At 42.1% G+C, this 25,789-nt stretch overlaps 1 protein-coding gene across 4 annotated transcripts in view; it reads right to left on the bottom strand.

The window, feature by feature from the left end:
- The window catches only part of cep350 (centrosomal protein 350), an 82,080-nt gene extending 57,176 nt beyond the window's left edge, over positions 1-24,904 (bottom strand). For 3 of the 4 annotated variants that reach the window (XM_034149675.1, XM_034149678.1, XM_034149677.1), the window contains exons 1-10: positions 24,553-24,904; positions 19,381-19,457; positions 19,173-19,216; positions 18,969-19,074; positions 15,956-16,121; positions 13,017-13,281; positions 11,298-11,700; positions 10,268-10,381; positions 8,212-8,340; positions 4,209-4,319 (exon numbers count right to left, since the gene is read on the bottom strand). In XM_034149675.1, the coding sequence (XP_034005566.1) occupies positions 4,209-4,319; positions 8,212-8,340; positions 10,268-10,381; positions 11,298-11,700; positions 13,017-13,281; positions 15,956-16,121; positions 18,969-19,074; positions 19,173-19,216; positions 19,381-19,453 (1,411 nt within the window). In that variant the 5' untranslated portion in view covers positions 19,454-19,457; positions 24,553-24,904. Of the gene's footprint in view, positions 1-4,208; positions 4,320-8,211; positions 8,341-10,267; positions 10,382-11,297; positions 11,701-13,016; positions 13,282-15,955; positions 16,122-18,968; positions 19,075-19,172; positions 19,217-19,380; positions 19,458-22,680; positions 23,004-24,552 lie in introns of those variants that run through there. The other variant, XM_034149676.1, reaches the window with a different exon arrangement.
- Positions 24,905-25,789: the final 885 nt, after the last annotated feature.

The following is a 25,789-nucleotide window of genomic DNA, read 5'->3' as shown; positions in this document are numbered from 1 at the left end:
GCTGTCGTCCTCTAACATGTTTTTATCATTCCAACTCGAGCATGCTTTTCCTGACCAGTCTATTGTTTACAGAGGCTCCTGAGTTAAAGTGGACCTATCATGCTATATTTGAATAATATAGTGTAGGACCATACCTATATAAGGCATATTTATACTTTTTTTTTTTCAAAATACCAAACAGATCATGCATTTTAGCCATGCCTCATTTCGCTCAATTTGCCCTGTTTTTGCAAGGGCAGATTCAGTGTGAACAGCACCACCTACAGGCCTGGCATATGTACTACAGCGTCTCCAGCGCTTTCTAACGCCAATGGCCGTGGCTGTCTCCTCCTGATTGGTGGAGTTGGCCCAATAGCCGTAGCGCCTCCGTCCTGACGTCAGGACAGTGTTCAAATCTGGATCAGTTTTTATCAGATCCGTTGCAGCCCCTTTTTTTAGAGATTTGGGTATGGAGGAAAATAGAGAGGGTTGTGTTTTCTGACACTTGGTGAGTTCCCTGGAACACCGGGGACACATATTCATGTAGAAAAGACGTACACAAGTGCATTTTGCATGATAGGTCCCCTTTAAAGCACTTTAAAACCTCCAGATCAAAGTGCTGTACAGTCAAATAAACAAACAAAACATTAACACAGAAAAAACCACAGCAGAGCTCACACACCATAAAACAAGTACAAGTAAAAACAATAGACAATTTAAAAGCAATAAAAGCAACAATCTAAAAGAATGTTCCCACACCACACCGCTCCTCCGCTCCCTTCACTGGCTTCCAGTAACTGCTAGAATCCACTTCAAGACACTGGTACCTGCGTACCATGCTGTGAATGGATCTGGCCCTTCCTACATCCAGGACATGGTTAAACCATACACCCCAGCACGTGCACTCCGCTCTGCATCAGCCAAACGGCTCGCTGCACCCGCACTGCGAGGGGGACCCAAGTTCCCATCAGCAAAAACACGTGGGTTTGCTATCCTGGCTCCAAAATGGTGGAATGAGCTCCCCATTGACATCAGGACAGCAGAAAGCTTACACATCTTCCAGAGCAGACTGAAAACTCATCTCTTTCAACTCCACTTCGAGCAATACATTTAAAAACAAAGCACTTATATACTAATAAAGGACTGGCTTATCTAAAGCTAGTTGAGTAGCACTTGAAATGTTTTGGTCTATGAAACCTGATGTACTTCTATGATTCTGTTTTCTTCAAGTTTGTATCTTTGGATAAAAGCGTCAGCTAAATGTAATGTCATGTCAATACGCTAATTATTAACATTTCTTTATTTTATTATGACTTTATTGGTAATGAAGTGACCAACAGAAGCACACACGTACAGAGTGTAACCCGCTAACAAACCAACCTTAAAAAGTCTACTAAGCTCTGCACTCACTGACCACAAATGTTATGTTATATTTAGATGTTATCGTGAGTAGCTTTGTTTGAGTGCCTTGTGTGTTCTTGCATGATTTCATATTGTTTTTACGCTGCACTGTTTGTTATTGTGTTGTCTGACCTGCCACGGGACGACTGTACAAATGAGCTAAATGCTATAATCTGTTACGCTTCATCCAACACTGACATGGTCCCTTTCAAATACATCAAATTAATAATAAATACAAAAAGAAACAGGGCTGAAAACAGAGGGGATTATGGGATGCTGCAATGATCAGTTTGGTGTTTCAGCCAATCAGAGACAGGCTCTGTATGTATCTGAGACCTGTGATATATTGATGAAGAACAGTATGATAGGAGACCTTTCATTTTAAACGAGTAGAAATCTATAAAATCCTTTTGACTGTTTCCGGTCCATCTCTGATCTTCATCTTTGACACAACTCAGAAAACCCTGTCTGCACCAACAAGTGACTGCAGCAGATTGATCATAAAAACAGCACAGCTAAAGACCCAGACTGAATGCTAAATGAGGCTTTGGGGGGGGGGGGGGGGGGGGGGGGGGGAGAGACGGCTTGCCATGGCAACTGTAATCTGTGCCCCAAATTGAACATTTACAGGATCTAATCCAGACAGAGTTTTTTTGTTTTTTTTCAGATGATGGCTGCAGTGCGCCTCTGGAAATCAGGCCATGTCTCATTGGGCAGCCGACCAGAACAGCCAGTCGATCTCTATTCCTTCCGGTCAGTGGTAACCAGTACAGATGCAGCTAACTGAGACAGAGTGTGTGCGTGTGCGTGTGTGTGTGTGTGTGTGTGTGTCTCTAGACTGTGAGTCCAGCCAAAAACTCTTTATTAATTGATATATTCTCCTGCAGTCCAGCTGTGGGCCCCAGACATGAACAGTCTCTATACGTGTGGAGATATTTCTTGTATCTGTTAGAGCCAGTATTTCGTTTTTTTTTATAAAAAGGGCCACCCAATTGTGACACAGTATAAAAGACTTATATTCCCACGGCGCCTCCTCTAAAGAGACAGAGATGGGCAACCTGTCAGAAAGACAGTTTTTAACCGTTCAATTACCGTTTAAGTTACCATTAAAGTTATACAAGCCTTAACATAGAAAGACAGAAAGACTACCCAAGTTGTTTATTATTTTATTTGGGTTTTGCCTCTTTTGTTTAGACTATTGTAAAGGCTTGTTTTCTTTGTTACCTGTATGAAAAGTTAGTTATTTTATTTTGAGCAAACCCATTGCATAATATCATCCAAACCATCGGAGGCAAAGCAACTCATCAACTGTGAGTAACACAAAACATATAAAGGAAAGAAAACGTGTTAGAAATGTCTGTTGAAGGCGTCTATTGGCTTGATGGAAAATAAGGAAAGAAGCCACGACAACATCTTCCAATGACATGGGTCTACTACAGGTAATAACGCTTAAAGGTGGGGTAGGTAATTCACTTCAGAAACACTTGTTATATTCCATGGAATGCTCTTAACATCCCGATAGCAATGAATATCTGAAATGCTTTGACAATAAATACATAAAAAAATATCATCTGTGGAAGCTGTAATACTGTAAAAAGCACGACCAATCATCTGCCTCGGCCCGGCTAAAATAACTGGATGGCCTACCTGCCTGTCAGCCTTCCATCTGTGCACAGACTTATCTCGTGCCCTCATTGGTCATGTGCGCGTTCGTGTGTGTTGGAGGAGGGGCTCTGTAAGGAGGCAGATTTCTTTCGGCTACGTACTTTCAAATTCTAGCGCACTCGAGCTGGTTCCTCCATTCTTACCGACCCTACCTTTAAAGCAGAATCAACAAAACTGCACATATTTTATTTTATTATTCTGAGTATTTTGTCATAGTATACTGCTCGTAGTTTGTTGGTATGTAACAAATAAGTGTGTTTATGTATGCACTACAGACACCAAGGAAAAAGTGTCGTATGTGAAAACTTACTGGGCAATAAACCCGTTTCTGTTTCTGATTCATTTGAGAGGCGACCGTTGGATAGCAAGAAGAGAGAACAGGTGAAAGTCAAATGAGACGGGAGTTGTCTGAACGAAGGGGGGTTGAAGGTAGACGAGTAATTCCCACGGTGGTTTGCATGCAGGCGTGTAAATAATGCAGAGAGGACATTTTTGACATGTAGCTGGCTCTTCAAACCGCAGCTGAAAGCTAATCACCTTTTCTATTTGTGTCCCTTTCACTTTCCTTGTACCTTTTGACACGTTGATGAGAGCGTGTGAAGCACGGCATGGAGCCTTAAAGAGATGCAGTTACAGCAGAGATGGCTGCTATACGTTTAGTTATTACAATTAGAGATGGACACCAAACAAAAGAAACTATTGGTGTGTGTGAACATCTGGAAAACTAGATGGCCATGAACCAAACCATCATAACCAGTGACATCAAACATGTCCCTGCAGAACTGAGAAGAAGAAGCCTTGAAAAATTAAATGAAGCATACAATTGTGTGCAATATACACGTTTATTTTGTAGCATACAGTACCAGCTACCTCATTAATTTGATATGGTCACTTTTTTAAACCAAACATACTGCTACTTTTGTACCATGGTGTACTAAATCTGACTCTGCCATGGTATATGATTGGACTATAATCTGTTCTTTAAACAAACTTCCCTTTTGTATTTATGGTTGTGATTGGTGTATTTTGTATGTTTAGTGCCAGCTGGGAGCGCTGCTGGTGTCCGGACATGGTAATATAAGACTTAGTGAGTGTAGTGGCGTGTACAGAGGGAGAGAGTGAGTGTAGTGGCGTGTAAAAGGGGTCAGAGGTCAGTCTCCCACCTGCTCTGCTCAGTCTGTCAGCTGGCAGCTCCTCTCGGGGCAGCTTGGGAACCGGACCCAGAACCATCTTCACCAGCTTCTGGCCGTCCCTCCACGACGCAGGGCTGATCACTGCAGAGAGACAACATTATTATTATTTTATTCTCAACAGTCATTTGTATTTCCACATGTATATTTTCCACATGCATATCTTTACTTTTTACATTTTAATGCTATTCTATTTCTATTTCAGAAATATTTTGGACTGTTTCTAGTGCCTTCATTTCTCTTATTCCCTTGTTTTTTATACTGCTGCAACGCAAACATTTCCCAAATTGGGATCAATAAAGTATCTATCTATAAGATAATATTAATAATACATTTACTTATAAAAGGCACCTTTCAAGGCTCTCAAGGTCTATATATAATATAATCAATCAATAAAAACAGAGGACATGTGACAGATAACACTTAAAGGGGACCTATCATGCAAAATGCACTTTTGTACGTCTTTCATACATGAATATGTGTCCCCGGTGTTCCAGGGAACTCACCAAGTGTCAGAAAACACAACCCTCTCTATTTTCCTCCATACCCAAATCTCTAAAAAAGGGGCTGCAACGGATCTGATAAAAACTGATCCAGATTTGAACACTGTCCTGACGTCAGGAGGGTGGCGCTACGGCTATTGGGCCAACTCCACCAATCAGGAGGAGACAGCCACGGCATTGCCGTTCGAAAGCGCTGGAGACGCTGTAGTACATATGCCAGGCCTGTAGGTGGTGCTGTTCTCACTGAATCTGCCCTTTGCAAAAACAGAGCTAAAAAAATGTCAAATTGAGCAAAATGAGGCATGGCTAAAATGCATGATCTGTTTGGTATTTAAAAAAAAAAAAAAGTATAAATATGCCTTATATAGGTATGGTCCTACACTATATTATTCAAATATAGCATGATAGGTCCACTTTAATGTAAATACTATCCTTTGTTTACATTGTTTTAGACGTAGGTTGGTCAATCAAAGTCAACACTGACAATTCAAATGTCAATTCTCGATATCTATATTGTATATGCAAGACTTTTTAACTTTCTACCTCTTTAAAGTGTCTTGTTGCATAAACAACATGTATTATTTATTATATATACACATCTTTCGCTGTCGATGTTGATCTCATTTGTATTTCATGTGCAATGCATTGTTTGTTAACATGCTGCTTTCAAGGAAGAAAACATCCAAATTGGGATCAATAAAGTATATCTAATTAAATCCAATCTGTTATCAGTCATGATGCTGAACTGTTCCTCTGTCATGTAAAGTGCTGTTGGAGAGCCGTTCCTAACAACCTCATGAAGAGTTTCTATAACACATGTGATAATCTCTTCAAGGGCAATTACAATCAGAACATGATCAACTGATGCCCTCGCCACACGGAGACGAAACGGGTCGTACCCGCTACAGTTCTCTATCTTATAGACGGGTCGGCCACACGAGGCCGACAGGGAGACGCAGATAACGATAACGGGTCGCAAGGTGGGTAGATCTGCGGACGCAACGCACTGGGGGGGCCAACCGGCTCCGTGTCTACGCCCTATACGATCATTTCCTGATAACGGAAATACTGCTGGGCTGTCAGGAGAGGGGGAGGGAAAGAGAGACTCTGTGTATTATTCTTATAGAGAGTCGTTGTTCATTTGTTTTAAAGCTCAATAAATAACAAAGAAGACCTTTGACCGGCAGATTTAAACTTTAACGGACATGTTGACCGGCGAAAAACTAATTCTAATGGGAACTCTGCCGCACGGTTCCCTCGCCCCTTGGAAGAGGCGGAGAGGTGGGTGTTTTTCATCTGCTGGTGGACCACCGGAGAGAATTACAGCAGGAGCACACGCTTGCCTCGGGGAGAAAAGAGTCAGAGCCCTGCCTCTCCCCACCTCTGCTGCTAAATCCACCGCGGAGAATAAACAGAAGGGCAACCATGGCAACCATGCTCGGGAAGTCTGCTTCGCTGCTTTTGGTGTATTTTGTGGCGGAAGTACAGCGCCACTTACAGGGCCGGCATATGTACTACAGCGTCTCCAGCGGGTCGAGCGGTCTTGTGAGGAAGGACACGTTTCTGGTGCCGATTGCGTGTGGACCGAAGACTTTTTTGATATCGAATTCGGTTCGTTTTCATTACCGTCTCCGTGTGGCTAGGGCCTTAGATGCTGCAGGGGAAGAGCGTTGCAATTCAATACAGTCCATGTTGACCTCATGACTGCATGTGAAGGCTCATATATGCATACACCTAGCAGCACAGACTCACTTCAACACATTCAAACAAGTGATTAAAGAAGGGAAAAGACACCATTTGATAAACAAGGTGCACTGCTTTAGTGAGACTAATCTAAATGCTCACTTGATCTAAACCCAGTGATGTGAAAAACATGAAGACTCCGTGTACTTTTTCAGAAGTTGCATGAAGGTTATGAAACAAAAAGGACTTGTTTTTCCAGTTTGCCGAAATCCCCTCGAGTGCACTTTCCTCTTTAGTAACTATCTGGCAGACAAATATGTTTTTTTATACACACACTGCTATCCCTGCTGATCAGTTTCTCTGTGTGTGTGTGTGTGTGTGTGTGTGTAGAGAGTCAGATGTGTGTGGCTGCTTAAGAGCATAGAAAACATTTAATATCAAATGTCTCTTTACATGGACTGATCCCTCAGGCCATGAGAATGTTAAACACCTGAACTTTTGAAAAGAACATCCATAACATTCATCCGTCTGCAACTTATATCAATATTCCAATTACTTGTATTTAGAACATTCTTCACTATTTCTATTTTATTTACTTGCACTATTTGATCTGTGTTATCGTGTTGCTCTGTTGGAGGAGCCTGTGCCCTAAGCTCTTCATGGTCATATCTACACTGTAGCTATGCACACATGACAATAAAAGCCTTGAATCTTGAGCTATTCCACAATCACCCAGAGAGAGATCCCTGGTAATGAAGCTGTGCTCACCAAGCAGCTGTTTGTGCTGCAGACTGAACCTGGCCACAGATTTCAGTTATTTATAGAAAGCAGCCAGACTTCAGGGACAAGTACAAGAGCTGGAAGAAACCCAAAGCAGAAACCAGGAGGGAATGAAAGCTCCAGCAGAGAAGAGATGTCCATCTGCACGCTTTGACGTTATCCACAATTCATCTGAATTATTTCTGCAATGTTTTGTACCAAAAACATATTTAGTTAAATCTGAATAATACAATTTGTTGGCGTGGATATCGCTGCAGCGCAACAATGTTGGAAACGGTATTTTAACACATATATACATACACAGTTTAAGAAATATTGTGCTCCTGCAAAAAGAGAGCTTGCTATTGTGTTAACTAGAACTCTCCATAGCTTCTCTTAAACTCCCATTGTACATTCAATATAATATTTAATAATCAAAACATGTCCCAAATAGGGATCAATAAAGTACTTCTTATCTTGTCATGTGTCCATCTGGGAGCATCTTTGTAAATATGTGTGTGTCAGCCGTGCAGAGTAACAGCAGTATGTGGCTTTTCACACACACACACACACACACACACACACACACACCCACACAACACACACACACACACACACACACACACACACACACACACACACACACCACACACACACACACACACACACACACACACACACACACACACACACACACACACACACACACACACACACACACACACACACACACACACACACACACACACTACACACACAACACACACACACACACACACACACACACACACACACACACACACACACACACACACACACACACACACACACACACACACACACACACACACACACACACACACACACACACACACACACACACACACACCTACCATTTATGACATCATAGCATCATTCAAATGAAATAATTTATGGTCATTTGATGTTAAGCTTGTAATTTGCATGTTAACAAAGACACACACACACAGGGAAGCAGCCAGGGAAACCCACAGATCTGAGGATTATAATACCTGGTTTGGTGGTTGTTTCAGAGGAAGGGGCCGCTCTGTGGACCTTCCTCACAGGTTTGGGGGGCCTCCTCTCTCTGGATCTGTCTGCTCTCTGTTCCTTCTGATGCTGCTGTCTGGATCTGGTGCTCTCTGTACACACAAGCAGACATTTCTTTATTCAACTAAAGAAAATTGCTGATGAGTTTTAGCTATCCAGCAAACGGTAAGACTGTCAATGACTGCACATTCTAGGTGTTAAATAAACAAATACAACTTAGAAAAACAAGCCCTGGGCCAAGGTAAGGTATCTCTGATGTAATAAACCAAAACTAGAGAGGCACTGATCGATCGGCGACTGATCATATCCATTTTCTTCATGTCTAATTGAAACAGAAGTGGCACATTATGGTTCAACAGCAGCACAGCAGTGTGGAAGTTGAGAGCGAGTGAAAAATACATTAAGCTTATTATCTGTAACACAATAAGGCTGCGGAGTAATCTTAAAATCAAGGTTTTAATAGGTCTTATAACTTGGTGGGGTTTTGTTATTTAAAAGTGAATGTTTAATAATTAAGATACAATTGAATTTTCATTTTCCATGTAAGAAAAGTGTTTAATTATATTGCACTGAATGAAAAATGGAACAAGCTAAATGTGGAACATGCAACTCAGACTTAAATAACAAAAAATCAATTGGTGCATCTCTACCAGAGACTATGAATAAACATTGTGTTAATTTGTGCAACCCTCCTCTATGGAAAACAGCTGATCCAATCTATCTAGACCTCGTACAGATCTATAACTCCATGCCATGCATTCAGTGCAATCAATAGTTTGCTAATGCATTTTTACAGTCAGCTCAATATACTCCAGGCCATAGGGTTTAATACAAACTAGATAAAAGCTCGGGAACATACAACAACCAGATCAGGTCAGAGAGATTACTGTAGTTTTCCACATAAAACTCATTTCAAGATCCCTGCTCTAAGCCCAGGTGAAATCATAAACAGAGTTCCTGCAGGTTTCACCAACTCAAATGTAAGACTTTTTAAGACCTTTTTAAGACCACTTTGAATGGAATTTAAGACCTATTTCACGGCAAGAAGGTATGAAGGAAAATTGCTAGGAAAGAAGAAATACGTCCCATAATTACTTACAAAGTAAATGTATTCATGTTCAACATAAGAACGATGACTGAACATAACAGCACACAGAACTGTGTTAGACAAAAAGTGTGTGTGTGTGAGTGAGTGACAAGAGCTATAGTCAGAGCTCTGCTGTCTTCATGCTGTTGTATGATTGGTGTTTAGCTACGGTATTTAGCGTCCACAGCACCTCCGCTTTTAGGGTTGACGTAGACCCAAACGTCGCCCGGAGGCCCCCCGGTGGTGTTGTGGGAGCTGCTGCACTAGCTAACACTGCATTAGCTAACACTGCATTAGCAAACGCTGCACTAGCAAAACAAACGCAATTTTTGTTTGCAAAAGGTGCAGCAGGCTTCTAACACGTTCCCCTCCACTCGTTTCAACCAAGCACTAAATTCGATGTTTTCCAACCAAATACGGTTGAACTTACACTTCCCCATATTTATTTGTAAGTAGATTCGAAGGTACCTAATTTCTGACTGCCGCTAGCTGAAGCTTGGTTGCTAGGTTACTAGCTGGGTGTTCTCCGATAAGGGGCCGGGGGGAAACAAAGTTAGTGATTACTGGTTCCATGTTGATTTATTTCAATACAGATTGTTGGGGGGAACTGAAAGGCTCTCACCGTACTGGTTACTTTGCAGCCCGGACATTTCCCCCAAAACACATTTAGACGCGATCGCTACACAGAAGTACCTTTCACATCCCATCATCTTAAGACCTTCTAAATCATATTTAAGACCTTTCTCATTTTTTTGATCATATTTAAGACCTTTTTAAGGCCTTCAATTCAGATTATCAAATGTAAGATTTTTTAAGACCCCGCGGGAACCCTGATAAACGAGTACATGTTTTGAAGTAAAACAGTGACACCCTGACCATATCTGAAAATGTGAATGATTGTAATGAAAATAAAGTGTGTGTGCCGAGCTCACCAGCAAACTGTCGGGACAGGTCTCTGTATATTTCTCTGCTGAGGTTATGAAACTCCTCCTCCTTCCAGACTTTCCCATCAGGAGTCTGGATCTTCGTCTCAGTACTGTTGAAACCTGGAAGTAAAGGCATTAAAGGTCACCTATTATGCAAAATCCACTTCTTCAAGTCTCCTCTACATCAACATGCGTCCCCTCTTCTTCATGTCTCTTCTACATCAACATGTGTCCCCTCTTCTTCATGTCTCTTCTACATCAACATGTGTCCCCTCTTCTTCATGTCTCTTCTACATCAACATGTGTCCCCTCTTCTTCATGTCTCTTCTACATCAACATGTGTCCCCTCTTCTTCATGTCTCTTCTACATCAACATGCGTCCCCTCTTCTTCATGTCTCTTCTACATCAACATGCGTCCCCTCTTCTTCATGTCTCTTCTACATCAACATGCGTCCCCTCTTCTTCATCAACATGCGTCCCCTCTTCTTCATGTCTCTTCTACATCAACATGCGTCCCCTCTTCTTCATGTCTCTTCTACATCAACATGCGTCCCCTCTTCTTCATGTCTCTTCTACATCAACATGTGTCCCCTCTTCTTCATGTCTCTTCTACATCAACATGTGTCCCCTCTTCTTCATGTCTCTTCTACATCAACATGTGTCCCCTCTTCTTCATGTCTCTTCTACATCAACATGTGTCCCCTCTTCTTCATGTCTCTTCTACATCAACATGTGTCCCCTCTTCTTCATGTCTCTTCTACATCAACATGTGTCCCCTCTGTGTAAAGAGACTCTGAAAGTCTCAGGAAGAAAGATTCTCTCTCTTTTTGTCCTGGTCGAGAGGGGATTATGGGATGCTGCAATGATCTGTTTGGTGTTTCAGCCAATCAGAGACAGGCTCTGTATATATCTGAGACCTGTGATAAATTGATGAGAAACAGTATAATAGGGGACCTTTAAAGATGTAAGCTGTATTCCCCAAACTGTTAGTTGCAGCGAAAGGTCAAACAAAGGATGTGACATAGCTGCAGGTACCTTTGTATATCGGAGCTGGTGGAGCAGCTGCTACTTTCCGTATTATTTTGTACATGTTGCTGGTCCCGGCGTTGTTGCTCCCCACAGCTTCTACGTCCGGCTGCTCCAGGTCGAACAGCAGCTTCTCTCTCTCTGCCGCCTCCTCCAGATGTTGCCTCTGCCTCCGGATGCGCTCTTTGAGTTTCTCCAGCTTGTCGTCAGGCTGGTGCCGCCGGAGGTTCTCCAGCCGCTGAGAGGCTGATCCTGGGCTCGACGAGGGGGTGTTCTCCTCTCTTTGTGCGGATCCTGGAGCTAAAGACGGGCTCGACTCCTGTCCCTCCATGCCTGGTTGTGCTTTGGGAGTGTTGTCCTGCTCCCATGCAGACACTCTGACCCCCGCGGTCCTCATGGAGTCCAGGGCAGGCTGTTCGTAGAGGAATCAGAATCAGAATCCCTTTATTAGTCCCACAGAGGAGACATTTACATTGTTACAGCAAGAAAAGATCAGCTCAATGTTACCTAAGAAGCATGCTTAAAAAAAAAAATTAAAGATAAAACAATTACGTGTGTTATTTACGTTCTCAGTGTTATTATTGATTTGATTTCTATACGTTTAGTTTTTCATATTCTCATGTGGATTTTTGGGGGATTTGAGACCTTATACATGTTGAATAGAATAGAATAGAATGGGGGGATGAAACCCTCTGTAATGGTCACAGAGCACACACAGTGACATGTGTTCTCTGCATTTAACCCATCCTAGTACCAGGAGTCTAGAACCAGGAGGTACCAGGAGTCTAGAACCAGGAGGTACCAGGAGTCTAGAACCAGGAGGTACCAGGAGTCTAGAACCAGGAGGTACCAGGAGTCTAGAACCAGGAGGTACCAGGAGTCTAGAACCAAGAGGTACCAGGAGTCTAGAACCAGGAGGTACCAGGAGTCTAGAACCAGGATGTACCAGGAGTCTAGAACCAAGAGGTACCAAGAGTCTAGAACCAGGAGGTACCAGGAGTCTAGAACCAGGAGGTACCAGGAGTCTAGAACCAGGAGGTACCAGGAGTCTAGAACCAGGAGGTACCAGGAGTCTAGAACCAGGAGGTACCAGGAGTCTAGAACCAGGAGGTACCAGGAGTCTAGAACCAAGAGGTACCAGGAGTCTAGAACCAAGAGGTGCCAGGAGTCTAGAACCAGGATGTACCAGGAGTCTAGAACCAGGAGGTACCAGGAGTCTAGAACCAAGAGGTACCAGGAGTCTAGAACCAGGAGGTACCAGGAGTCTAGAACCAGGAGGTACCAGGAGTCTAGAACCAAGAGGTACCAGGAGTCTAGTACTAGGAGCAGTGGGCAGCTATTGTACAGAGCCCGGGGAGCAATGGGAGTGAGGGAGTGAGGGAGTGAGGGGGGAAGGGGGATGTCCGGTGCCTTGCTCAAGGGCACCACGGCAGGGCCCAGGAGGTGAACTGGGACCTCTCCAAGTAGCAGTCCACACTCCATATTTAGGTCTGGTCGGGGACTTGAACCGGTGACCCTACGGCTCACAGTCCAAGCCCCTTGTTAAAGAAACTGTTCATCTAAATTGAAGTACTATTGGATGTAAAGGGGAATGTGAGAAAATAACTAATAAAGAATAATAAAAAATTACACAATTTACAAAATACACATCCTGTAACAGTTCAGAAGATTTAGCAGCCAGGTATATATATAGCACAGTTATTAACGGCATATATATATTTATTTTACTTTAGGGGTGTGGTCCTGCTCCCACGCAGAGACCCTGGCGGTCCTCATGGAGTCGAGGGCTGAGCGGTCGTTGAGGAATCGGACCTCCGTGCCCTCCAGAGCCGAGGAGCGAGTGCTGTCTTGGTCCCGGTCCGTCTGAGAGTCCCTGGTGTCTCTGTGGTAAACCATCTGGCTCAGCAGGGGGTCTGAGGGGGGATTGGAGGAGGAGGACTGAAGGCTGAAGGCCTCCAGCTGAGAGGGGGGGTTTGGTGGAGGGGTGGCCTCTCTGGAAACAAACCAGATTACACAGGGGATCAGGAAGGGGATCAAGACTTAGTTCACTGTGAGTGTACAGAAGAGCTCATGTATGGGGGGGGTCGGAGACTGTGAGGAAGGAGGGACACATTCACTCAATACGTGGCTTTCATTAAACTACGAAACCTTTTAGAAATGTAGAACCAGAATGAAAATAAAATGTTGATTTGTGTCATTCTGTCACACTGCCCTCGCTAACGGGCTCGAAGCAGAAAAGATTACTGATGGCACTATAAGTCAAACAAAAAATATATATAAATATTATCCACTGCTTTATTATAGTAGTGCATGTTCTGATTATAAAGATATTAAAATAATGAGGGTTAATAACCAAGACGTGTTTAACTAATATACATTCTCTGCCATTTTTGGGGCAGAAGAAACAACATTTTTGTGAAAATGACCACCTTTAAATGTACAACATGCTTTTATAAACACATTCAGCAAAAACAAAGCAACATATATTGTTCTGTGTTGTGTCGAGCCGTGTTTCTGGACATCTGGTGGAGTCTAATATTCACTTCCCTTTAGCTCCGCTCTAAGCCTTTATCAACTCTTGAGAATATATTCACATTGAGATCCAGTAAATCTGTGACTCTGAGTGACCAAACTGCAGAAGAAACAGGCTGTGCTGTATCGTTGCTAACCTCTCTGAGCTACTGAAGTGTCTGTGAGCCTTTCAGCTGCAGACACTAAGGAGATGTCAGGAACACACGGTGTCTGAATGGAAATCTTTAAGAGTAAAGAGCATTTAAGGACTGAGTGGAAGCGCTCTCCTGAGGCCTGTACTACGAAGCCGGATTTTCTCTTAGCGAGCTAACTTCAGGGTAAACTCTGGGTTTCCGGTCCTACGACGCTGGTTCACTTTTTAGCGGGCTGGATCGCCATGGTAACTTGTGCTGAACGGCAAACCTGCTCCGAAAAAAAAGCCAATACAAAGAAACAAATGATGACATGTTTGGGCATGACGGGCTACTGCAGACAGTGGATACCTGACCATGCTGACATATCACAGCCTCTGCAGGGCATGACCATGGACTGAGACAGTGGATACCTGACTGCTGAACTATCACAGCCTCTGCAGGGCATGACCATGGACTGCAGACAGTGGATACCTGACTGCTGAACTATCACAGCCTCTGCAGGGCATGACCATGGACTGAGACAGTGGATACCTGACTGCTGAACTATCACAGCCTCTGCAGGGCATGACCATGGACTGAGACCAAATGACCTTTTGACCTGGACTCCTGAGGGAACGGATGGTTTTGTGAAACTAAAACAAGCACTGACAGTGACACCAACTCTGGGTTTACCACTCAGCTCGACCTTTGACCCAGACACTTTGTGAAACTAATGGACTTATGTCTTCAGTATTGCTGCAGGAACATTAAGGCCTGTAGCATACTTTTCATCAAGATTAGATCCAGTCGCAGCAGGTTTACCATATTGTTTGAAAGCAGTAGCAGCTGCTGCTTTAGCAGTACTAGCCTCTAGAGGGTTAGTGGGCTATCAGGAGTTACATTTGTTAGTACCACATGCTGTGTTTCCTCAATCCTTTTAGAGCAGAAAACAAGTCAGCTTACACCCGCTAGAATGATGCACTATCACAATGTGTTGCTTTCACTACCTAATGTTCACATCAGTAGATGCACTGTATTGAATCCAGCTACATTGCTTCCTACAGAGGAAGATGGTGAACCACATGATTGCCTGGCTGCCATTTCTGAAATATGTACACCAAGACAGGATTTGAAAGCTGTCCCTTTGTCCAATCCTGATCTTGTATTATATGTGGATGGTTCAGGCAGTAAAGACCCACTGACAAATGAGAATCTTGTAGGATATGCAGTAGTCTCTGATCAAGACATACTGGAGTCTAACCGCCTGCCAGGGCATCTCTCAGCACAAGCAGCTGAAATATATGCATTAACAAGAGCTTGCATTTTAGCAGAAGGGAAGACCGTGACTATTTACTAACTACATCAACAACCTAAAACAGGTGGTCTCGGACTGCTTGCAAGTGAACTCTGGAGCGGTTCATCTCTGGTGTGAATGCAGTCCGCACCAAAACATAGGAAGCGTAGTATTTACGAGTCACGTGAATGTCTTCAAAATCTTTAGCGAAAGAGTGAAGCAGAATGAAGTGTTGAACAGTGTCGTGTAAAGTAAAAACAACTATCAAACTAAAAACTATACATAAAAGTCAAAGTCAGAGCCACCTGTCGTCGGTGAACCCTCCTCTTGACTGCAGAACGTCTCTCATTATGTGTTATAATGTTTTTTAACGCACGTTGTCTGATTGTATAATCATTTGTACTGGCCACTAGAGTCTGTTGATATGCTCTCAGCTCTCCAGATTAACAGCAGCATGAAAATAACCTGCCGATGCTCCAAAGCTACGGTAGAAATTGCCGGGTTTTGCGTTTTTACCCCCTTAATGTCTGACCAATGGTTGAACAGCATTTCCGAGCACATGACTTGTGTTTAAAGTTTATAGTCCGTTTGAGTTTTGCCCGTGTGAACGCAAACCGAACCTTCTGAAAAATGAAACAGTGTAACAAACAGTCGTCTGAGAAGCGGACTATTAGGTGTGAATGCGACCTCAGGCTGTTTGCAGAGTGCATTTGAAGCAGAGTGTGTACCTGTAGGAGACCAGCGGCTCCCTGAACTCCACGCTGTTGTTCCTCCGCACGTTGCTGTCCTGCGTGGCGTTCCTCAGCGGGCTGCGAGAGCTGCTCTTCTCCGGACTCTGCTGACTCCGCCCCCGACGCTTCGAAGACCCCGCGGTGACATCAGCATGTTGTCCATCTGGGAGAGAGACAGCAACGTTTAAAAAAGGTATTATTCAGAATCAGGATATCTTAATTCGTCCCACAGAGGGGACATTGAGAGTGATACAGGAAGAGTGACGTGCCAAAAATAGCGTCATATTAATTAAGAGGCATGCATAACACAGGGTGCACACACTTTTTCACCAATGATTTTCAATGACTTCTCCATGACCGTTAGCTCATTTTCCATGACCAAAGAAAATGACTCTTTCTTTCAAGTGGCTAGCAAGTGCTGCCTCGCCCATATTCGAAATATCGAACACAGTTTGCATTTAGCACGTCTTGGGTCAATGTCTTTTGATAACCACAATTGGTGCCATACATTGTTGAAACTGCACTTCTTGGCAGCCTTATATCAAATAGTAGCTCCCGGCTAAAGCCGGGTTAGTGATTGTAAACATCTCTCACCAGCTAAATACTGTGACAGTTAAATGCCATTTTACGTTTCATTACTATACAGTATTTATTATCATTATAGTATTACTATTTCGGCGATTAGATAAAATATAAATCGTATTTGATGCAACTTTAGTTATATTTCCATGACTTTTCCAAAAACTTTGGGGAAAATATTGTTTTCCATAACTTTTCCAGGGCCTGGAATTTGCATTTTGAATTTCAATGACTTTTCCAGGTTTTTAATGACCGTACGAACCCTGATAACATAATATACATTAAACATATATTGCTGCTACTGCAGTATTTTTAAAGAACATTTTAATTATCCAGAATTTTGAATATTGTTTATATTTGATTTACTATTTTTCATTTTCATTTTTAATTGTTAACTCTTTTCCACTTTTTAAGTATTTGTATTTTAATGTTGAGCACACTGGTCCTGTAACAACAGCATTTCCTAATTTGGGATTCATAAAGTATCTATCTATCTATTAAAGATAGAAATGACAATTTACATAAATACACATCCAGGTGGATTACAAGCAGCTGTAACCTTATTGATTTTATTTAAATAGGTGTAGCATGTATAAAGTAGTGTGATAGCAGCCAGCTAACACTAGTAGGGATGGGTACCGAGTAGGGATGCTCCGATCGCCAATTTTGGGGCCGATCGCCGATCGCCGGAATCAGTATCTGCCGATACCGATCGCCGGAATCAGTATCTGCCGATACCGATCGCCGATCCGATCGAGTGGGCGGGGCCTAAATGGAAGATTTAAACATCACTTTAAATCTTCCATTTAAAGTGATGTTTAAAACTCAGTTAATGGGGCTCATTCACTGGAGCTTCCACAAACAACAATCAACTTAATTATTACATTCAAATTATGTATATTATTCAAGTTTACATTCACTTTGGATAATACCACGGGAGAAATGAGCAAGCGCTCTCTTTTCCTCTCTCTCTCTCTCCCCCTCTCTCCCCCCCCTCTCTCCCCCTCTCTCCCCCCCCTCTCTCCCTCTCCTGACAGCCCGTCAGTATCGTCTCATGCAGCTCGCTGATCCAGTAATGTGTGAGGCCGACAGTGAAGAATAAACATATTTATAACTAGTTTAGCTTGTTCCAGAGGTAGATCAAATAGCTAAGGGTGTTAGGTCTAACTCTTGTGTGTTTCGCTCCGCTCACCGGTCCGTCACAGCGGGTGGAGCAGCAGGATTTCTGCTTCACACACGTTGCATACCGCTGTTTTACTGTCTTTTTCGGACACCTTAAAATAATGCCAGACCGGTGAAGCCATTTTGGCGAGCTTGTTTTGCCGCGTACAGAGAAAAGTGTCATGTATTTTACGTCATGCGATCGGCCCTCGCGATCGGCATGTTTAGAGAGCACCGATCGATCGGTAGAGAGTGAGTATCGGCAGATCTCGATCGGTGACCGATCGATCGGAGCATCCCTAGTACCGAGCCCCGGTATTAAAGGGGCCCCGGGGCGGAATTATTAAAGACCGTGGTACCGTTAAGCGGTCTTTTTATCGGTACTGGAGACATGTAAAAAATACATGTCATATGTATTATTGCTACACAAACATTATATTGTAGTTTTAGTGTCGCCAACTCTGTTTCTAATATGCAAAAAGACTGCAAAGAACTCTCTCTCCCACGTCTGTGTGCGAGGGGGCAGTTTACACACACACGGCTGCTACATGCAGCAACACACACACACTCACGGCGGAGATGAGAACTAAGCGCTCCAAGGTGTGGTTCAACTTTACCCGTCTCGATGTGGACAATGCTCGTTGCCAAAAGTGCAATAAGAGTTTAGCATGTCAGGGCGGTAACACGAGCAATTTGTCTAAACATTTAGCAAAAGTGCTCCACATTCAGACGGAGAAATGCACCGACTGTCTCTCTAGCAGCGCTGTAGCCCCGTCCACGAGTAACGTTTCCCCGTCAGGTATGTTATGTATACCTTAATCTTCCTCCAGAAGAACCGTTAGCAGCATACCTGTATGCCCCACCTGTGCTGCTCTGTACTACTGTATTTTTGCAGTAAATACTTGTTTTTTGTTTGTTTTTTACAGTTCTGTAAGTTCACATTATTTACAATTTGTTTAGTTCATTACCTTTTTTTTTCTCTCAAAAGAACCGATAAGAGAACCGTTAAAGTACCGGATCGATAAAAGTAGTAGTACCGTTAAAACCTTAACGATACCCAGCCCTAAACACTAGTCACTAATAAAAGTATATACACTGCACAGTCATTTACAGATGTATTATTACAGTAATTGAATTGTCTAACTACGAGATCACAGCCAGGAAAGTATATAAATAAGTATATTGCACAACAGAGGTGCTGTAATGGAGCAGGAAGGAGCGCCGGAGGAAATGTAGAATTTGATCATAAAGACATTTGGAAATGACTCACCTCTGCAGCGCACCGTCCTGGAGGATTTCTTCTTGGGGTCCATGACTGATTCCAGGAGAACACTTGAACCTGGAGCGGCTTCCAGGCGGTTTTCTATATGCCGCAACTAAAGAGGGAGAACACATGTGAGCCTTATATGGCGGTGAAAGGGAGTCATCCTCATCATCATTTGATATTCCACTGACTGTATTTGTATTTACTTACAGCAGCTTTGGACTGAGATAAACTCTTCCATGCAGTTGTCAGCTCTGAAGGTGAGGAAGAGAACGCATGATTTATTAAGTGGTAGAAAAACCTGATGCCATAAAATAAATTCCCTCTCAGCTGAACTAGTGTTGGTAAATTGTTCTAACAATCCCTTTTATTGTAACTCATTCCTGAGACATGTCACATGACTTGTTTACATACACACCTGTGCCAATAGTGTGATCAGTCAGCTGCTGAGCAGACACCTCCGTCCTCCTGCTGCTCCTCATCGCTCTCATTCACCTGGAGGCAAGTTTAAAGGGAGGCGGATAGTGAAAAACGAGGTCAAAGTGACACAAAAGTATGAAAGTATATACTGTTGTATTCTTGTTCTGCATACTTTACACACAGACTGAAGACAAAGGCGGTTACATTTCAGTTATCAGGCAACCAAAACAAGGAATAGCACAAAGCAACACATTAGGCGCTTTCACACCGGAGTACTTTTCCCAGGATAGTTCCGATAGTTCCTGGGATTTTGCGTTCACACCAAAAAGATCTGGAACTAGAACTTTTTTTCTGGAACCTTTTCACCCCTTTTTAGTCCCTGCTAGAGAGGTGGTACTTTCTTGGGGAGAAAAAAGGTCAAATTTCTGATTGGCTGGGCGAATTGCAAACCACGCCCCGTAAAACTCTGAAAAGTTTTTGTGAAGCCGCCATTTTATTTGCTGGCATTAGCATTATTAGCATTAGCATTAGCCCAGCGCACCAACGGAGAGAGACTAACTTATGGCAACACAAAAGCGGTGGAGATGAGGAGGTGTCAGCGTTCTGGCGATTTACTCTGAAGGCTTCAGTAGAAGCTGCTGGGAGTCCCAGCAGCTTCTACTGAAGCCAGTCCCCAACTCCGGGGACTTCCGGCCGGGGACTTCGGGTGGCAGTATACGCCGTGAAGTTGTTTGCTGCCTGCCAGTAAACCCAAAGCAGAAGAAGAAGAATAAGTGACGTCAGCGGCTCCCTCAGGGACTTATTCCGGTGTGAACGCGATTTACTAGATAGTTCCAGGAAATAAAAGTTCCGGGAACTATTCCTGGGAAAAGTACTTGGTGTGAAAGCGCCTATAGCATACAGCACTTTAAAAATAATGAAAATGACTGTGATAAAAACCAGCTTTAAAGACAACAGTCTAAAAGCAGATATGTTATATAAGAACAGCATGTTGTTCAACACATCCCCTTATAAACGATATGTGCATTGTGCAATTAGTTTCTGGTATAGGAACACATGCAGTTATTCTGACAGCATGTTGACATCAGATGAATGTCACCCTGTTATTTAAAACCGGTTCCAGAGCAGCACATTCCTGTAAGTAAAGGAAGGTAAGCAGGACTGAAGGCATGTGATGTTTACTTAAAACACCTGGCTGCGCCTGTTGCCCTAATCCTGCTTAAGACCAACAATATTTGTGCTGTACATATAGTAAAGCCCCCTGAGGAAAAGGGGTTATTTGTGATATTTAGATGACATTTGATCGACCATTGAGCTGGACTGCAGGTGTCTGGTGTTACTTAGTGTTGGAAAAATACTGAATGTCCTCTTCCAATATGAGAGTAACATGCTAACAAAGGTATCCCAACTGTAGCTGAGTACATGACAGGATGTATGATTACCTAGAAGAGCATCAGGACTGTTTGAGGCATATGATAGCTATGTGATTAACATGATGATTCAGCCTCTATGGAGATAGACATATGACAAGCATGCTCATTTCTGACGTGGAGCTAATCTGAACTAAACATTGAATACTGCTTTCTATTCCTCCATCTTGTGACTGTGTAACTCCCTCTCTTGGATATCAGCATGTGAAGGACACTGTTCAGGAACTAGTTGATGCTCTGGATGTGATGACTACTTCCATTCTGGAGAGGATCACAAATACATGGATCCTGAGATTGAAGCTCAAGCCGGGGACCAGGGAGATGTTTCTAACACTTAGGTACTGTTCTTATAAAGGTAATGACACAATTATGTTGTGTTATGATTAGAGAACCCTAATCCTGAGACAACAGAGGGTCAATGTGTTGACAACTTTTCTACTTTAATGAGAAAACTTAGCCATGGATCTATTTGCAAACCTATCCTAGATACCTAGCTCATTGTGAGTGTTTTGCATTCATATTTAACACCCTGTGAGTCATGAGGAGTTGTTAAGAAGTCATGCCTTTACTCATAAGAGTCACGTGACTCAGTCCTGAGGCGAGCATGACAGGCAAGAGAGCAAACAGGAGGGAAAGTACACTTGTGTAAATGTCTGTGTCTATTAACAGATATTCAGAGTAACAACCCTCCCCATTAACATGTGTGGCGGTACACTGATGGTCCTGGTTATAAACTCAAAGCAACAGTGGCATTTTATTGTGTTACAAAACCAGACTACTTAAACACATGTCTGGGTATTCCCTTTTATCTGAATACAAATGGGACTGAGACCAATAGAGGTGGGAGTAAAAGTACTAATAATGCAACGTAAAAATACACAGTTACAAGAAAGAGTTTGGTGTTTAAGTAAAAGTATTGAAGATGTAATGTTTTACACAAAAAAGTATTTAAACAACTAGTTAAATTGCTGCCATCTTTTTGTCAACCCATTCATTACTTACATATTATTTTGGATCATTTAATCTACATCCAAACATCTTATTTTAAAAGTCCATTAAGTACTCCACTACAGTTCAGAGGTAAATCGTGTACTTCTACTCCACTACATGTATTTAATACCTTTAGTTACTTTACAGATGTGGATGAATGATGTGAAATCTAATCAAGTGTTAAATCAGACTTTAGTTCCACCTGGAGTAAATTCACAAGCTACCCTGCAGTATACAAAGTCATTCAAACTAGCTGCACCTTTACCAGCTTTGATAACACTTTCATGATCAATCATTATAAAACATATCATATATATTATTCTGAAATAGACCAATCTGCACAATGACTACTTTTACTGTCGCTACTTTCACTATATTTTGATGATAATACTTTTATACTTTTACTTGAGGAACATTTTGAATGCAGGACTTTTACTGTAACAGAGTATTCCTACACTCTGGTACTTCTACTTTTACTCAAGTACAAGATCTGAGTACTTCTACTTTTACTCAAGTACAAGATCTGAGTACTTCTGCTTTTACTCAAGTACAAGATCTGAGTACTTCTACTTTTACTCAAGTACAAGATCTGAGTACTTCTACTTTTACTCAAGTACAAGATCTGAGTACTTCTACTTTTACTCAAGTACAAGATCTGAGTACTTCTACTTTTACTCAAGTACAAGATCTGAGTACTTCTACTTTTACTAAAGTACAAGATCAGAGTACTTCATACACGGAAGTAAAGCTTTCCTCACTATCAAGATAAGCTGACGTCAGATACTTTGGGTCAAATAGTGACTTGAACTGAAACTGAAAACGCTAACATTAAATGAAACAACTTACTTATTTAGTTAAAAAATGTGAGAGAGACTTACTTCCGATGTTAACCTCCATTACCAGCGTGTTTACAAACTCAAGTTGACATCCAGAAAGTCTACAAACAGCTTCTTATAAGACTTCCACCCCGTGTAAAGGTCCTGTGTTGCTCTCGGTGTAAAACCATCCAATTCAGGCATTTAGAGCTCAGAAAGTGTGTCAACAAAAGTATTTTAAAATGTCAAACCCGTCAAAAAGAAGGTGAACTCATCAGCGACCAATCGGCATAATAATAAAGATTGTTTGTAAAGGTTTAAGTAACATAAACACACTTATTGGAAACTAAAAGCTATTCGGTCATTTCCATTAAAGCATAAACAAGCCGTGTCGAAACCAACATGGCAACATTTCTTCTTCGCTTACAGATTGGAGCGTTATTTTGCTGTTTCTTGCTCAGTGCTGCCACCTGTGGTTGAACGCTATACTATAGAAACCCCAATGCAGAATCTATGGCTGCATTATAGATCCCAACCACTGAAGACCCCTCAATGCCACTGGTTTCCCAACGCAAGATGAAGAAGAAGCACCTTGCCATCTTTGACTTTAAATGGTTTGTATTGATTTGAACTGTATCCACCCTCACTGATGTGAAGTAAATCGTGATTATATTCCTTTAACACCAACCTGACATTGCCTCTCTGTCTGCGGATAGCTCACTGAGAAGCCTACCTTCAATTCAGCAACTTCATATTGTCTACATTATTTTTTTAAAACACACTTAAACAGCTGGGTTCACACTGAAGCTACAGCTGGACCTGTACTTGGGATATTGAAATGCTGGCTTTTAATGTTTAAAAAACTGTGATGGAAAGTCACTAAGAATATTTACTCAAGTATTGTGCGTACGTATTTGTTAACATTTGTACTTTACTTAAGTATTTCGATTTAATACAACTTTATACTTTTACTGCACTACATTTCAGAGGCAAACATTTTACTTGTGTATCCACTACACTTGTTTTAAAACTCACAACAACTGTGTACATAAAACACATGACATGCTGATATGGTAAAATCATAGACAGTGTAATATACAGTCTATATATTAAATGCAATACTGTACTACTAACCTACACAGTGGTTCAAGTATCTAAATTAGGTTCACATTGACAAAATACAATATTAAATGCTGTTACTTGGATAAAAACAGGAGACCATAATCATAGTAAAATCCATTATGCAAAACGAGTACTTTTAATACTTGAAGTACACTTATCTGATGATTCTTCTCTACTTGTATTATTTTGAAATTGTGTCTGTATAATTACTTTTAGTACAATTTAATACTAATGCTTATGTACTTTTACTTGAGTAACATTTTTGCATTCAGGACTTTTACTTGCAATGGAGTATTTTAAGACCATAGTATTTTTACTTTTACTGGAGTAAAGGATCTTAGTACTTCTTCCAAAAGTGCTGTATTGATGAATAATACAATATAACAGTACTAGATGAAACGACAACTAATGGCATTTTAACTTTCGAAGTAAAGCTGGAGAAATTAACTGTGTCAAGGCTAAGACTATTACTCCCTGTCCAGGAATTAGTCGCCCCATACACACAAACATAAACATGATTAATCTACTTTTAGCTGCTAACTAACAAACAGACAGTAAGTTATTGTTTTCTAAACATCTAATACATACTAAAAACATCCTCGATTTACCAATGGTCGTTTTTAAGTTCCTAATTTTGCCTAAAACCATGATGTCTGCAACACATTCCTGCCTCTGACTTCAGGATGACTTATTTAACAACGTCTCGCTCCAGGGATTAGTCGGAGCCGCTAACTCCGGACAGTTGACGTTAGCCGACAGGAAAGTCATGAATTAACTTGGCTGTTTTCTTGTTAAAAGAGGCAAAACACATACCTGTAATGAAAGGAAGCGATGTATCTAGATGTCCAGATTCATGTTGCCGTCCTCATGATTATAAAATGATCATAAAATCCAAACTTCTTCAGACTTCTTCTTCAGTTTCAGCTGTTTGCTAACGTTAGCATTAGCCGGCTAACGTTAGCAAACCAATCTTAGCTAACTAAGATAGCAACTTTTTCTAACGACATTCATCCATTGTTGTCGTGTCGGTGTGTGTCTGTGTAACAAAGTATCCAGATCCGCTGTGAGGTCCCTAAAGAGAAACACCGCTCCCCGCCTCTGAGGTCTCTTTCCCGGGTTACTGTGTTGATGTTTCTCAGAGAAACTGCTGGGTATCCAAGACGGGTCGGTAACCGAGGCCGAAATATCGCGAGAGTTTGACCACGTCGTCAACGCTCAGAAAGCCCCACCCCGTAAAATACACACACTGGCCCTTTCTCATTTCTCTAATTCTCCTCCTCGACTCCTATCCTCGTGTCTTAGTCCCGCCCACAGGAGATGCGAACGGAGGAGTCGAGGAAGGGAACCGAGGAGAGAGGAGGGGAAGCAGCAGGCGGTTAGAGAAATTAGAAATCCTCTCCTCTGAGCGGTCATTTTAAAGAGACGTCCATTAATGATGACCGGAGGCACAGCAGCCCTCTGTCTGATGGACAGATGTGTTGTGTTCATGACGACTTATAATTAATTCACAGTGCGGTATATGAGACAATAACAGGCTACAGATGCGGACATAATACACACACATATATTTATATAAATATATACAATTTCAGAATCAAACATGTATGAGAGCACTCTCATAATAACGTAACACAATCAGAGACTGGATATATCCCCCCCCCCCTCTCTGGTTGCTTAAATGGGAAATTGAAATTACGGACCAGAAGTTTTATTTACAATATTATAAGTAACCATAGGACACCAAACCAACTGAGACCCGTCTGTCCGCCGCATCTACACACTGTACAACACACACCTACACACTGTACCACACACACCTACACACTGTACAACACACACCTACACACTGTACCACACACACCTACACACTGTACAACACACACCTACACACTGTACAACACACACCTACACACTGTACAACACGCACCTACACACTGTACAACACATACACACTGTACAACACACACACACTGTACCACTACGCACTGTACAACACACACCTACGCACTGTACAACACACACCTACACACTGTACAACACGCACCTACAC

This window comes from Trematomus bernacchii, unplaced genomic scaffold (genome assembly GCF_902827165.1).
Source record: "Trematomus bernacchii unplaced genomic scaffold, fTreBer1.1, whole genome shotgun sequence".
NCBI classification, from domain to species: Eukaryota; Metazoa; Chordata; class Actinopteri; order Perciformes; family Nototheniidae; genus Trematomus; species Trematomus bernacchii.
The sequence above is the reverse complement of the archived record's forward strand: the minus strand, read 5'-3'. Positions and strand labels throughout refer to the sequence as shown.